Source organism: Notechis scutatus, chromosome 6, assembly GCF_049901735.1.
Source record: "Notechis scutatus isolate UNSWTSFEM ecotype Mainland chromosome 6, rNotScu1.2, whole genome shotgun sequence".
Lineage (NCBI taxonomy): Eukaryota > Metazoa > Chordata > Lepidosauria > Squamata > Elapidae > Notechis > Notechis scutatus.
The window spans coordinates 41,255,336-41,269,099 of NC_142014.1; the positions used below are offsets into that span (position 1 = coordinate 41,255,336).

Below are 13,764 nucleotides of genomic sequence, written 5' to 3' on the forward strand. Positions count from 1 at the left end.
CCTGTTGCCTGCAATGAGGGCTTTATGTTTTTTTGTCAAGGCAGGTTATGTTGCAAGAGAATGATTACTCAACTAAGTAAGTGGAGATGCTGACTGGATTTATTGTACAATAAATTATATCATGGTTTACTTGTATTGGGCATACCATTTAATGCAAACTGTGGTTTATTCAATAAGCAGAAGTTGTGGCTTAGAAAGATTTAATCAATATAGTTAAGATACAAGAAACATCACTGACATTTCAGTAATGTGGCAAATTTTAGAAGTCACACTCTACACATAACATTTATCTATACTTCAACTATGGAGCAACATTTCATTTTTAATATAAGAATTATGTGTCTTTTAAATGCCTTCACTTTGGTGGTGTTCAGTGTTGGTAAGTCTCTTTTATTTTTCTAATATTGAATGAAATTATATCTGAATTCACTATTAACTAACCAAAAGCTTTGAGCTTCCCCTGAGAACAATCTTTATATAAACTTAAAGCAATTATTATTTTTTTACAATTAAATTGTAATTTGTAGAATTTTAAGTTTTGAGGATTTATTTTTGGTTTGGAAACTCATGAGAGGTTTGCTTGTTTTTCTCCCTTTCTCTCATAGACAACCACTGTTTCATCAGATTTTCATGATGTATTTTCTCAGGCTCAGAATTCATCAAGAGGTCAGTAACATTATAACCCAGCTAACTATAATTAAATATATTTGTATAATTGCCATGGATTTCCCCCCCACAGCTATTAATGTGAATATTTGACAAGTTCGCTGTTTTAATAGTTGGAAGAAGGCTGAAAAAATAGATGGGTTATTGACATGGTAGATCAAATCCAGTTTCAGACCAGAGGGAAAGAATAAGTTAGCTTCCTTCCATTCCACTTACTTACAATAAATCAACTGGACAAAAAAGAATGTGACTCTATAATTGGGACCCAGGTCTATTTCCAGTGAGTATTTATTTGCTTATGGGTTAAGAAATTAAAAAAAACAGTCACTGGCTTGTGTTCCGAGGCAGAAGGTTAGTATAATAAAATGCATATAATAAATAATACTAAAAATAATAAAGCTTAGTATAATAAAATGCAGTATTAATAAAATGCATCAATATTTATTAATCCTTTAAACTGTGGGTGAATGGGTTAAAACTGATTTTGTTTACAAACTTATCAACCAGTTCTGTTACTTTCTGTTTCCAATTATCTCTGCTGTGATAAAGCCAATTTTTTTTTTATTGCATCTTTGCTGATTATTTCAAATTGCTGGCTTAGGCATTTCATTTAGAAATTTATATACAGATGCATGATGTATACGGGAATGATATTTATATCTTTGGATGACAAATGCTTTCAGATAATTTATTTCTGAGGGAAATTTCCCAGATGTTAAAAAAGGAACTAAATGCGTGTTTCACCTTAATTGCAAGAAAAAATTAATTTATGAATTGTGGATTTTTGCAGAAATAAAATAACTTTTTAAGAAGAGAGAACACACAAGCAACTTATATGGAGGATAATAAACTTAACAGAAAGCTATCTTTAAGATGATGTATATACAGTATATTTTGGGCAATCTTTCTCAACCCATCAATTCCTTGGATATGCAGAACTGAAACAGGTCTTGGAGGTACCAGGGCCTGCTTAAGAAGTTCGTCTAATCTGAGCCCTAACTGACACCTGTCTGTTTTTTTATGCAGCTTCTTGTTCTCAATATTGTCTTAATGGAGCAGTTTGCACAAAGACAGGATTTTGTGACTGTGAGACATTTCAGGCACAGGGGAAGCGCTGCCAAATCAGTAAGTTCCAGGAGAAGGTGTGATGCACTTTTATTGTAGGTATATAGCAAAATATTCAATCTCATATTTTAATAATTCAAGCTTACATTTTGCAAAGATATAAGTACTACTAAGTCTAAGTGTAATTTGTAATTGTGGTTCTGGATCACCCTAGACATTATTTTAACTGGTTAAGCTTGTTAGCATTTTTAAAAAAGGTATTTAAAGGGGGCTTTAAGTGTTTGGAGTTAGCTAAATTGACGTCAGCTCTTTAAGATAACCCAACTCAGGAAACAGAAGTTGAAGGAACCAATAGAACTGTATTTTATTGTGTAAGGTATAATTATTACAAAATCTTGAAAGTCTGCCAGTTTCCTTCTGTCCTCTCTAATGCCACACAGAATCAAGGTGGGGTTACTTTAAGTCTCATAAATTATGCTTACCACTTTCCCAGGGCTGAGTTTTCATTTACAGACTCTTTCATGAGTTAATGGTTCTTACTATCTCATTCCCCTCCCCCTTTTAACCGAACAGTTGCACAATATGAATCTCAGTGGGTGTGTGCAACATAAAATCCTCAAGTTCAATCCCCAAAAATTTGCCATTAAAACAATTACTAGTTTGTATTTAATAAAAGTGGGAAAGAAAAGGCAAGTATTAAAGAATATGGTATGGATCTTTACATTTCAGTTATGGTCCCTAATCATTGTTGGAGATGCCCAGCCAGCACACAATTCAGAAGACATAAGTTATCCTCATCTTGGAAAAATTTCTACAACATTCTGCTAATACACCTAAGGGTTCAAAATATTTATCCATGATTCCCATTCCTTCATCCTTAGACTCCAAGATTAGGTACATATAAAAGTATAGTATTGCATTTGCTATGTTATAGCTTCATCATCCATTTTACTAGCAGATGCATTCATAGAGAGGTGAAAATTACTTCTTGTGATGCAAACCTGGTCCCTTATTATTTGTATTGTAATGCCACGGTCACACACAAGACAGAAAAGTTTGTGGTGCCATGGTACTATACTGTTTGTGGTGACAGACTTTCATAAATTTAACTATTTTGCAATAATCTTGCAAAAGTCTCTTCTTAGAATATAGTTGGGTTTTTTTTTAGTTTACTTTATTGTCATTGCACCTCATACAATGAAATAAAACACTATCTTCAGTGCGCATCATGACCATGAAAATAAACACAAGCACAAAAGTTCCAATTTTTATTCTGAAAAAGCCCGATTTGCATCGATAATGTTCACTATTTTTTCATGCACCAGTGTTTTCATATCCTTGCAACATCCTGAAGAAGGAAGATGAAAAGATGCCAGCTCTTTTGAGAAAGACAGCTACTGCAGGAAATATTCAGGAAGTTAATCTAGTTATATTATCTAGTTATATTTTAGTTTGTCTTCAGAACATATATTATCAAATTTCCTTACTTTATTTCTATTTGTTTACATTTCCATCCACAGGTTCTTTTTAAACATCTGATTATATTGTGATGTTTCAGTTGTTGTTTTTTTTACAACATAATGTGATGAATATCTTTGGAGTGAGCAACACTCATCTGAAATTATTGTTTCTGCTGGCCTGGCTTGCAAACAAGTATGTTTGTTTTCTTTAGTTCCAAATACTGGCAAAGACAGAGGTGGGATTTGCAAATCATGGGGACAATACCATTTTGAAACATTTGATGGCATCTACTACTACTTCCCAGGAAACTGCTCATACATTTTTGTGAAAGATTGCAGTAATCCAGAACCTCAGTACACTGTGTGGGTAAGACTTGAAATTGGGTCAAGAGGGACCTGAAAACAGAATGCTCTTTTCAGCCAGTTATGTAAGAGATTCTTCTATACTGTATAACTAAGCTGATTTAGATTATGGTATGGAAAGAGAACTATTTCCATTCTGTGGATCACTTACTATTCTATGATTCAGTTTGCAGAATTCATGATTCCATTCATTGAGCAATTAATAATTAATTATTTGGTTATAAGGTCAAAAAGCATTCCGGGCAGCTAACACAAAAGGATAGGAAAATGAGGAAGCGATAAGTATACCCTAATTACATTAATCAATATTGTTTCTAATATTATAGATATATTTTGTTCATTTCCCATAATCCCTAGAAATTGGTCTGAATTCTTATACGTTTCATTTTGTAACTTTCATGTGGATTTGACAGGATTATGTTACTGTTAGACCTAATTTTGAACCCATTAGGTAGAAGGTGGGTATTTAGTAGTCTGCATCTATCTAGTATTGGAAAGATAAGTGTAATATCTATAAGAAAATTTCCTTACTAATGGGAGCAAAAATTCATTCAGATATTGCCTAAAAGAGGAAAATTGCAGATGATAAAATGGCTGTCTGTAGTTTTCCTTACTACTTCCCAATGCCAATTAGTTGAATGTACTACTCTAGATTGAACTATTTTACTCAGCTTTTTTTCATCATTTAAATTCAGCATTATTAGTTTTTAAAAATATAATATATTCTATATTGCCATAGAATATCTTATGTGAAAATTAATAAAAGATGAGATCAGAATCAGCATTGTATCAAATGGTGATCAAGGAATTTTGAAGTTTTGAAATAAAAAAGCACACTGATATTTAAAATTTCAGAGTAATGATAATACTATTTTGATATTCCCTGTGTTGGTGTAAGAGCGTGGTTTATCAGACTGATTAGCAAGGACAAAAGTTAAGACCACCCTAAACCCATGTTTGCTATAGCAAAAAATTGAAAGATTGCATTAAGGCTTCATGTAAAAGTATTATTGAATAACTGTTTTAGGTTGGCAGCATGTTTAACCACGTTCTGGTTAGTAATAGATATATCTATCTCATCATCTATCATCTATTATCAATCAATCAATCATCAATCATCAATCTATCATCTATCATCATCTAACATCTGTCACAACATTTTGGTACTTTCATATCTCCACAAAAATACACATACGTAACAAATACCCAATTGGTTAACCTGATATAGAGTGAGTATTTTATTTGGTAATTCAGGATGAACATAGGGCAAAGATATTCTGGTTAGCAGAGATGAACTTTTAAATACATAATACATATACATAAATAATATATAATAATACATAAATACATCAGAGATGAACTTTTAAATATATGTGTCAACCCAAGCAGGGTTTTAAGAGTTAAAACCGGCACCTTGAGTTGCGTCTGTAAGCCCATTAGTAATCAGTAGAGTAATTTCAATATAGTGTTACATTTCTAAACCTATTTTTATGGAACCTCCATTTTGAAGATTGCATATGATATGATAGTGGAAAATGTATCCACCATGTGTTATACATATTAACATGTGTACAGTTTTTCTTTAGAGACATCTACACTAAATACGCTATAGAAAAACTGCTATAAACATTTCCAGTTTGTTTCTTTTGGAAAATAAGTTGTATAGTGTGTAATACTTAAAACATGTTCTTACGTTTTATGTATCTATTTCTTTTCTCTTTAAGATTAATAATAGCCCTCACTGTGCTGGTTCAGTGTACTCTTGTTTACGGTCAATAAGCTTGTTCTTTTCAAATCAGGATGAAATACACATATCGGGACATGAAGTTAGAAAGGGTAGAATCAGGTAAAAACAATTGAAGTGCTTTCTTATGCTTCTTAAATAACTAAAGTATTCATAGGAAAATTATTGAATTGTTTGTCTTATGGTGAAAGTTTGATGATGAAAATATTCAATTCTGGTTGACATGGAATTGCAAAACCTGGAATAGAATCTCTGTTTTTCCCTTTCTGTATCACTATCAAGATTGTGAGACTGTAGCCAACCAGCTAAGGAAGGGAATCTCGCAGGTGCTAGTTGAATATAATTGAAATAACATGGTTACATTGCAAATGTTAATATTTGTATTATGGAAAAATAAAAATGGATTCAAATTTAAAAAAAATTAAATGCACTTGTTATAAGTTGCATTTTATGTATAAAAAGATAATTTCAATATTATATTACTATGATTCATTTTTTTAAAGAAACAATATTTTTATCACTAAAATATAGCATGATTATAGCTGACATCTTTAAATTGGAATTTATTTTATTTTTCAGGTTGTCTTTGCCCCAAACAATTGGAAATATTTTCATTGAGAAATTAGCAAATTATATTTTGGTGAAAACTACATTTGGCTTTTCCTTAGCTTGGGATGGAAACTCTGGGATTTACATTAAATTGACAGAAGAACACAAGGGAAAAACATGTGGTCTCTGTGGAAATTATAATAACAACACATCGGATGATCTCATATTACAAAGTAGTAAGCAAGTAACCCATGCTAAAATATATGATGATAAACTCAACCCATTTCCTTTCATTCTACTTATTTGTAATTGTCATCAGAGAATATTACTAGGCTATTGAATTTGTTGTGGATGGTAATTGCATACTTTTCGCAAGTCATGAGGTGAAAACTATATAATTACTTAACAGTGATATAATATATTCAAGATTCATAACATCATTATCATTCTTATGACTTTATTTAATCAGTGGTGTTATCTGCCTATTGCAAATAAGGACTGATTTTGAAATGGCACAAACTGCTTAAGACTACTAAAATGAATTTGTGTGTATGGCAAAATTCAAACAGGACCTTTCTTAGCTGGTCTTGTCCACCATTAATAAGGTATATTAGTATCAGCTATTGTGGTTATAACTCCATGTCAAGCAGTGGTGAGATTCAAAATTTTTTACTACTGGTTCTGTGGGCATGGCTTGGTGGGCGTGGCAGGGGAAGGATACTGTAAAATCTCCAGTCAGAGGTGGTATTTGCCGGTTCTCTGAACTAGTCAAAATTTCCACTACCAGTTCTCCAGAACCTGCTGAATACCACCTCTGATGTCAAGACTCAAATTGATGTGAAGACAGATGCACTATGTTATCTATTTTAAAGGAATTATACATTACATGCATATTTTGCAATCTAGGGAACCATCATTTGAATAACTAAACTTTGAATATCTTATTGTATATGCTGGGCTATAAACTGTATAAAATTTATGTTTTTAAATAGGTGACTATAAAGAAGATATAGCTAAATTTGCTAATAGCTGGGCTGTACAAATCCCAGATGATGCAACCTGCGTACCTATTACATCTAGTTTTCCTAGTCCTTGCAACATTGATATGGAATCTTATGAGGTAAGTAGTTTAGGTTGCAATTTTCATATAAAATATTTATTTTTATGAGTCTTGATCTCAAGAGCCACAAGTGATATAATAAAAAGTGTGTTGGCTTTTCAAAAGAGTTATTAGGCTAGGTTGGATGGGAGGAAATATTCTGCATGTTTAAATTCCCTTTTTACGACCCTGTAATCTCTTAATTCAGGGTAGAGTCAGGGCAATTGGATGGAACTAAGCATTTACTGGCCAGATGCCTTTCCTGACACCACACAGAGTTTGCAGCAGATATGTTTTGTTTGCACCCTAGGAGAGAAGCATCTGCCGCTACCTAGGATTGAACTTTCAACCTTCTGAATAGAAGCAGTTTTCATCACTAGGCCACCATGCCAGTCAAATTTTTTGCATGTTTAATTTTATATATATACAGTATATATGTAGGTATGTGTGTATATATCTCAATACCATTTTCATTCTACATTTAGAGTATCTACTTTAAGTGCCAAATACTCCTGCAGTTTCCTTTTCTAAGTTGTCATCAAAGCATAGATCCTTATCCCTACATTTCCAGCTGCATGAATGACCTATGTAGGTAAGATGAATATACTTTTTTATTTTTATTTTGCAGGCTTATTAACCATCATGATTGTTACCTTGCCTTTCTCCACTTTAACACAGCGGAACACATCTACTGTAATGTCTCTTAACTACAGTAAGAGTGAAAGAGATGTCCTTTTGACTTGCAACAGAATAGCTGGAAATGAATTGCTTCCAAAGTATCCCTAATTTAATACTAGTTTAGTCCTTCCTTCCTTCCTCCCTCCCTCCCTGGGTATTACAGTTCTCCCACCTCCAACTTTCCCTCCCAAATGATAGTCATCTGTGGGGGAGGTAAGCTGATAAAATTTCTGTTGTGGCACTTGGGATACAAAGTCCTCCCCTTTGTGTGTAACTCATGATACAAAAGAGCAGAGTTTGCATTGTCATGCATCATGCTACAATGCACATTTAATCTTTCTGGTATCCTCATGATTCAGAATTGATGCCTGTGTCTCAATAACCTGTGGGCTAGATTTGCAAGAAATGACTGGTTCAGAGTTATATGTTCTGTGGTTGAAGATGAACTTGAACTTGGGCTTCCCTTCATAATGCAAGGAAAAATCCATGAGTGGTTTTGTAAATCAGATATTGGAAAAATGTGGACTGAAAGGTAATAGTCTCTTTTCTTGGATAAGAGTTTTCCAAAGGCCAAATTTCAGAGAACTATATTTCCTTGGTAGATTTTAATTAGTAAGTTTATTTTCTGTGCTGCCACTTACCTAAACAGAATCAATACTCATTTTTCTGAAACATTTAATGAATGTTAATGAATATAGACAATAGAAATGTTTTGTTAATTCTTCAATTTAATTAAAATTGGTTAATTAATCATTAATCATTCATTCTTTTTGATTATTAAAAAGAATTTTTGCTGTTTGGTTTAGTAAAGGAAATAGGATATAATCATGAATTATATTGATTAATCATTTCTCATGATACACATTTAATTTGATACACTGGTATATTGTAAGAAAGTTGTTCAATGCAAAATAGCATACCCATATTTGATATGATGATTGTATCATGAGACATTACTAAATTGCATATTGTGCAATATTATACCACATGTTAAATTATTGGAAGCTGATGATAAAAGGTTAAAAAAATACCACCATTGGCTTTTATCCTAAACTCTTTTCCAAGAAAGAAGAGAGTTCTATTTGTAGCCTTCCCACTTAAGGAAATCTCTGTAATATTGAAATACAAAACGCAATACAGGGAACTTTAGTTAAAAGGATAATACAAGATAAATAAGACCCAAGCTAGTATACAGAATTTATATTATATTTTTTAGTCTTTTAAGTTTTCATTTTTGTTGTCCAAGAATTAGCCTCTAAAAAAAATCTCAGTATTAACACTGGGTTCTGTTCTTGAACAAGCCATACTTTTTTAAAATTCTGCTTGTCCTTTCCTGGAATGAGACAACTTTAAACATTTTCTTTCACAGCTTTTTATTTTTATCTCTCTTGATTTTCTCTGTCATTCAGCTGCAAAGATATATTTGTGTGTGTGTGTGTGTGTGTGTGTGTGTGTGTGTGTAGAGAGACGGGGAGGGAGAGGAAGGAAGGAAAGAAGGAAGGAAAAAAGGAAGAAACAATGCAAAATATAAAATATGATAGGATGGAATATAAACACTTAGGTCTCACATAAGGGACCTCTGCTTTACCATTCTTCCAATATTTTTTTTTTGCCTCACAACCACTTTATGTAGGGAGGCTGGAAAAGATCTGAAATAAAAACATTGCTACATTTGTCTTTTGTAACTACTGTATGAGCCAGTTAAGCTATATCCATATTTGGGGAAGCTTGTAATATAAATGAAGTTGTAATATAAATGAAGGAGATTTATTTTTTTCTTGAAGCCTTCATTACAATCAGATCTATCACCAAAAAACAAATCGGTTTTAAGGTTATAGATTTTGAGGGAAAAGGCAATAAAATGGTATTGCGTTTTTAAATAATTTCTATTCCTAAGAATTCCTAAGAATGTACAGTAACTAACCAGAAGTTTCATTTTGCTGTTTCAGAAAGGATGATGATGAAACTTATTGCCGAGCAGTAACAGAATACACTCGCTCATGTTCACATGCAGGTTATCCTATTAGAGATTGGAGAGATGATTTTCCAGCCTGTAGTAAGTGTGTTTTAATACTTTGATCAATCAAAAATTAGTTTCATGATGTTAAACAAAGCAAAAAATGTTTATTTGATATATTCGATCACTGGACTGTAATGGGTAGCATATTGCAACTGTTCTGCAAGAGAATGGAACCACTTTAACCAACATGTTTTAGAATTTGGCACATACATACAGGGTATGAAAATAATTCAGGGTCATGTTAAATAAGCTATATTAACTCAACAGCATTTTTAAAATTTTAAATAGTTATGTATAACTCTTCATAATAAGTCTCAGAATGATTTAAATTTCAGGGTATCTTTTTGGTGTGCCTTTATTTTTAATTATGAAATGTACAATTATGCATCTTAATACTCATCTTACTAAGAATTAATATATGGGTCCTTTATTCTAAATTTGATGGCTTTGGCAAAGTAAGCCTTAATTTAGAAAGATATTTATGTGTTCAATCAACATTTTGAAAAGAAAATAATACATACTTTTTCTCATTAAAGTGAAGTATACTGCAGTGTAATAATTCTTTCCTAACTGACTATTTTAGCTGACAATTGTGAAGATACTTTTCTCCATCGGGATTGTATTAGTTGTTGTCCACCAACCTGCACTTTTGAGAAAGACTGTCTAGGTAGTAATCTCCATTGCTTAGATGGATGCTATTGCCCAGATGGTAAGTGAATTTTTATCAGTTGAATTATTTTATAATAAAGTTTCTGTCTATCAAAGAACTACTGATATTTGTCTTGTATCTTTAGAATTTTCCATAGCTTTTAAGGAATTAAATTTTTATTAAAAGTGATTGTCCTTAAAACATTGCTAATAAATAAGAAATGAACTGAAATATAGACCATTATATTCTTTTTTTAATTCAAATTTCCAGACCTCTTTCCATCAGTCTCTGCAAGAGATTATTGCAATATTAGTAAGGCCACTAGTTCATCTCATTTAGGTTTGAAGAAATATCCACTGGCAGTTTCAGATGGAAACTGGGTAATTCATTACATAATTATTTTAACTGAGGCATAATTTGTACATATTTGACATGGACTATCTTAAATATTGTGATCTCTGTATATTTTTACAATCTTTTTATTTTTACAAACTAGGCCTTATAATGAACAATGGAACTTGTATTTCTGCATCAGATTGCCCATGTGTTTATCATGGGACAGCCTTCCCTGTAGGTTCAACAATTGAACAAGAATGTAGTAACTGGTATGTAATTTTCAAAAACCTCTCTGATTTGTGTATCTTGCCAATTGTTACTCTGTTTTGTGGAGAATATGAAATTTACACCCATAGTTCCTGCTGCGGAATAGGACAAAGGAGTGGGGCTGTACAAAAATCAAGGTTCTATTAAAATCAGACACAACTTTATTGACTTTGACATAAATAATAGGTTGAGCTGTTGGTCGAAGAAATCTTAAGCACACCAAGGAATGAACTATTCTTATAAGTTCCTTTGCCACCTGGTTACAGGTGAACATACTGTAAAGACCTCTAAACTGGGCTGAGGTTCCAGCACCAGCTTATGGTGAGCTTCACTCCTTCACCCTTATTGTACAATATCATTTCTTTTTAATTACTGTGGATCCATCCTCTCACATTATATTTTATAGCTTTAGTATCCACATTAAAATTGCAACTAGGTAGGCTAGTCAGACAAAAGATTATCAGAGGGCTCCAGTTTCTACCCTTCAGCGAGAGATTAATGTCATATCATAGCAACTGAACTGATTGAATGAGGGTTGGCAATATATGGTGGTAGCGAAAATGGTATTGGCTGGTGTTATTGATAAACATAGATATCTCAGATGAGGATCAAAGAGGAACTGCTTCCAGGATTGCCCATAGATTTGTCTTTTCTGAATTAAAGCATGCAGATCCCATTCTGCACTGATTACTCAAGTACTAGGAGTAGAAGTGAACCCACACAGCCTGGTCTGTTCTGTTCTGTGTGTGAAAGAACATCAACAAAAGAATTTTAACTCTTTCTTTTATAGTTACTTTTATGTACTATATAACAACAGGGTTATTATATAGGTTTGTGTTATAAACAAATTTCAGTGTTCAATCTGATCCCCAAATATATAAATGTTTTTAATTTCTTATTTTAAATTTTAGCATTTGTATGAGTGGTGCTTGGAACTGCACTGAACATGATTGCCCAGGTAATTTTTTCTTATAAAAATAATTCTGTGTGTTTGTGTGTGTGTGTGTGTGTGTGTGTGTGTGTGAGAGAGAGAGAGAGAGAGAGAGAGAGAGAGAAGATGTTAAATTCTAGCTAAGAATGTACGTGTTAAGTTTGCATCCTCCATAATGCAAGTCAATAATTTAAAAACATTTATGCTATTAATTTTTATGATGATTATCTTGAGATTGAATGTTGTTAAATATTGGGCAGCACATAGAGTCATAATAAATATATAAATGGCACATTGACTCAGAATTCAATCCAGTTGGGTAAATCCTTAAATTTCCTTACTTCAAAAATAAAATATTTTAGCTACAAAAATATAAAGTACTTTTTCAGAAAAAAAGTAAGCTGTTATATGATTTGATTACAGTGCATCCTAGGATATTAGTACTATTACTCAAATCAATATGGAAAGCATGATAAACGTTTCCATGTAACAACACACAGGATTTCACTGATTCCCTCATGTTTATTGTGAATAATGTTTTAACCTTGGAGCAGTGGCTGGCTCTGGTGATTATATTTCAGTTTAGGTATAGCTTCTTTGTCTTTTTTTATTAACCTGAAACCTTAAATATGTGTGTTTATGTGTTTGTATATGTATGCACCTTTATATACCAAAAACATCAGAGAAGGTACACTGCAAAATCAATTTAAAACATAAAATATAATAAATGAATTAATATTGTCCACCATTAAAAAAATGTCCAAAATAATTAGTTTTGAAATCAAGCAAGGAGAGTTTTTTTTTTAAAAAAAAACAAGTTTTATTAATTTTTAAAACACACAAATTATCATTATTCATTACATGTTTAAACCTTTTTCCATTGTAAATTTAACAAGTCAGATAAATTATGATTCTGTTTTAAACCATTTCCATATAACATACCAAAACCTCTTATTCAATTTCTCTTTACTTCTCTTTACTCTTATTCAATATCATTATTATTATTTCATCTGTTTCTTTCTGACTTAGTTACCATTATTCTCATTCTATATTTCTACAAGTTTTTACTAATTCTCCCCCCAAAAAAGACATATACACACAACACACAAAACATAAAAAAATCTTTTGGAAAGTAACTTGGACCCAGGTGTCTCTCTCTTCATGGACTTCAATTATATTCATGCTCATCTTACATATCATTACTTATTTTATTTACCATTCTAAGCCTTCTATATTAACTTCTCCACATATTTCACACTTCTTAATTCTACCTTAATTAATCATCTTAGTTTGAATCATTATATTTGTATCTTTTGTCCATTTTTTATCATCCCTTTGTCTCATTCCTTATGAAAAAAAAGAAAATCAGTTTCTCCTGAAATCATTAATCAGAGTATGATGCCTTTCTATCTCCCCCTAAGTTAATCAAATTAATCTTTAAAATAATATCTAATACCCAATCAGATTTTGCTTGGTACATTCTATCTAACTAATACATCCAACACAATTAAGTGCATAATTAGACAATAAATCCAAATATTAAAAAAAAAATACTATAATAAAAATTTTATAATAACATCAATACCATAATTTTATTAAACTCTTTAATTAAAACAATATTCTAAACCTCTCCTATTATTAAGTTTTAAAGCCAATCATTTTTAAACATTTTAACATTTTAATCTCTTGTCAACTCTTAAACCATTGCAATACTACCATCTCATCTTATGTACCTTGCAAAATCTTTTTTTTAAAAAAAATTATACTTTATCCATTATCCATAAAAAATTCCTTTTTTTCATTTAATTTCAAAACATTGTAGCTTTTCTCCACCTTTTCCCTTTCTTTCTTCTCCCAACAAACCTTTCTACCCCCCCTTCTTCTAGCCTCTGCCTTACCGGCTTCCCTTCTCTGTCGTATTTCTTTTCCCCTTTGTT

General features: G+C 31.9%; 1 protein-coding gene across 1 annotated transcript in view; it reads left to right on the forward strand.

Annotated features, from left to right (window-relative positions):
- Window positions 1-336: 336 nt before the first annotated feature.
- The window catches only part of OTOGL (otogelin like), a 95,964-nt gene continuing 82,536 nt past the window's right edge, over window positions 337-13,764 (forward strand). Inside the window, exons 1-11 of the mRNA XM_026667629.2 lie at window positions 337-379; window positions 1,693-1,791; window positions 3,404-3,558; window positions 5,279-5,400; window positions 5,878-6,083; window positions 6,840-6,967; window positions 7,432-7,538; window positions 9,574-9,680; window positions 10,228-10,353; window positions 10,790-10,898; window positions 11,808-11,854. Of these exons, the coding sequence (XP_026523414.2) occupies window positions 337-379; window positions 1,693-1,791; window positions 3,404-3,558; window positions 5,279-5,400; window positions 5,878-6,083; window positions 6,840-6,967; window positions 7,432-7,538; window positions 9,574-9,680; window positions 10,228-10,353; window positions 10,790-10,898; window positions 11,808-11,854 (1,249 nt within the window). The remainder of the gene's footprint in view (window positions 380-1,692; window positions 1,792-3,403; window positions 3,559-5,278; window positions 5,401-5,877; window positions 6,084-6,839; window positions 6,968-7,431; window positions 7,539-9,573; window positions 9,681-10,227; window positions 10,354-10,789; window positions 10,899-11,807; window positions 11,855-13,764) is intronic.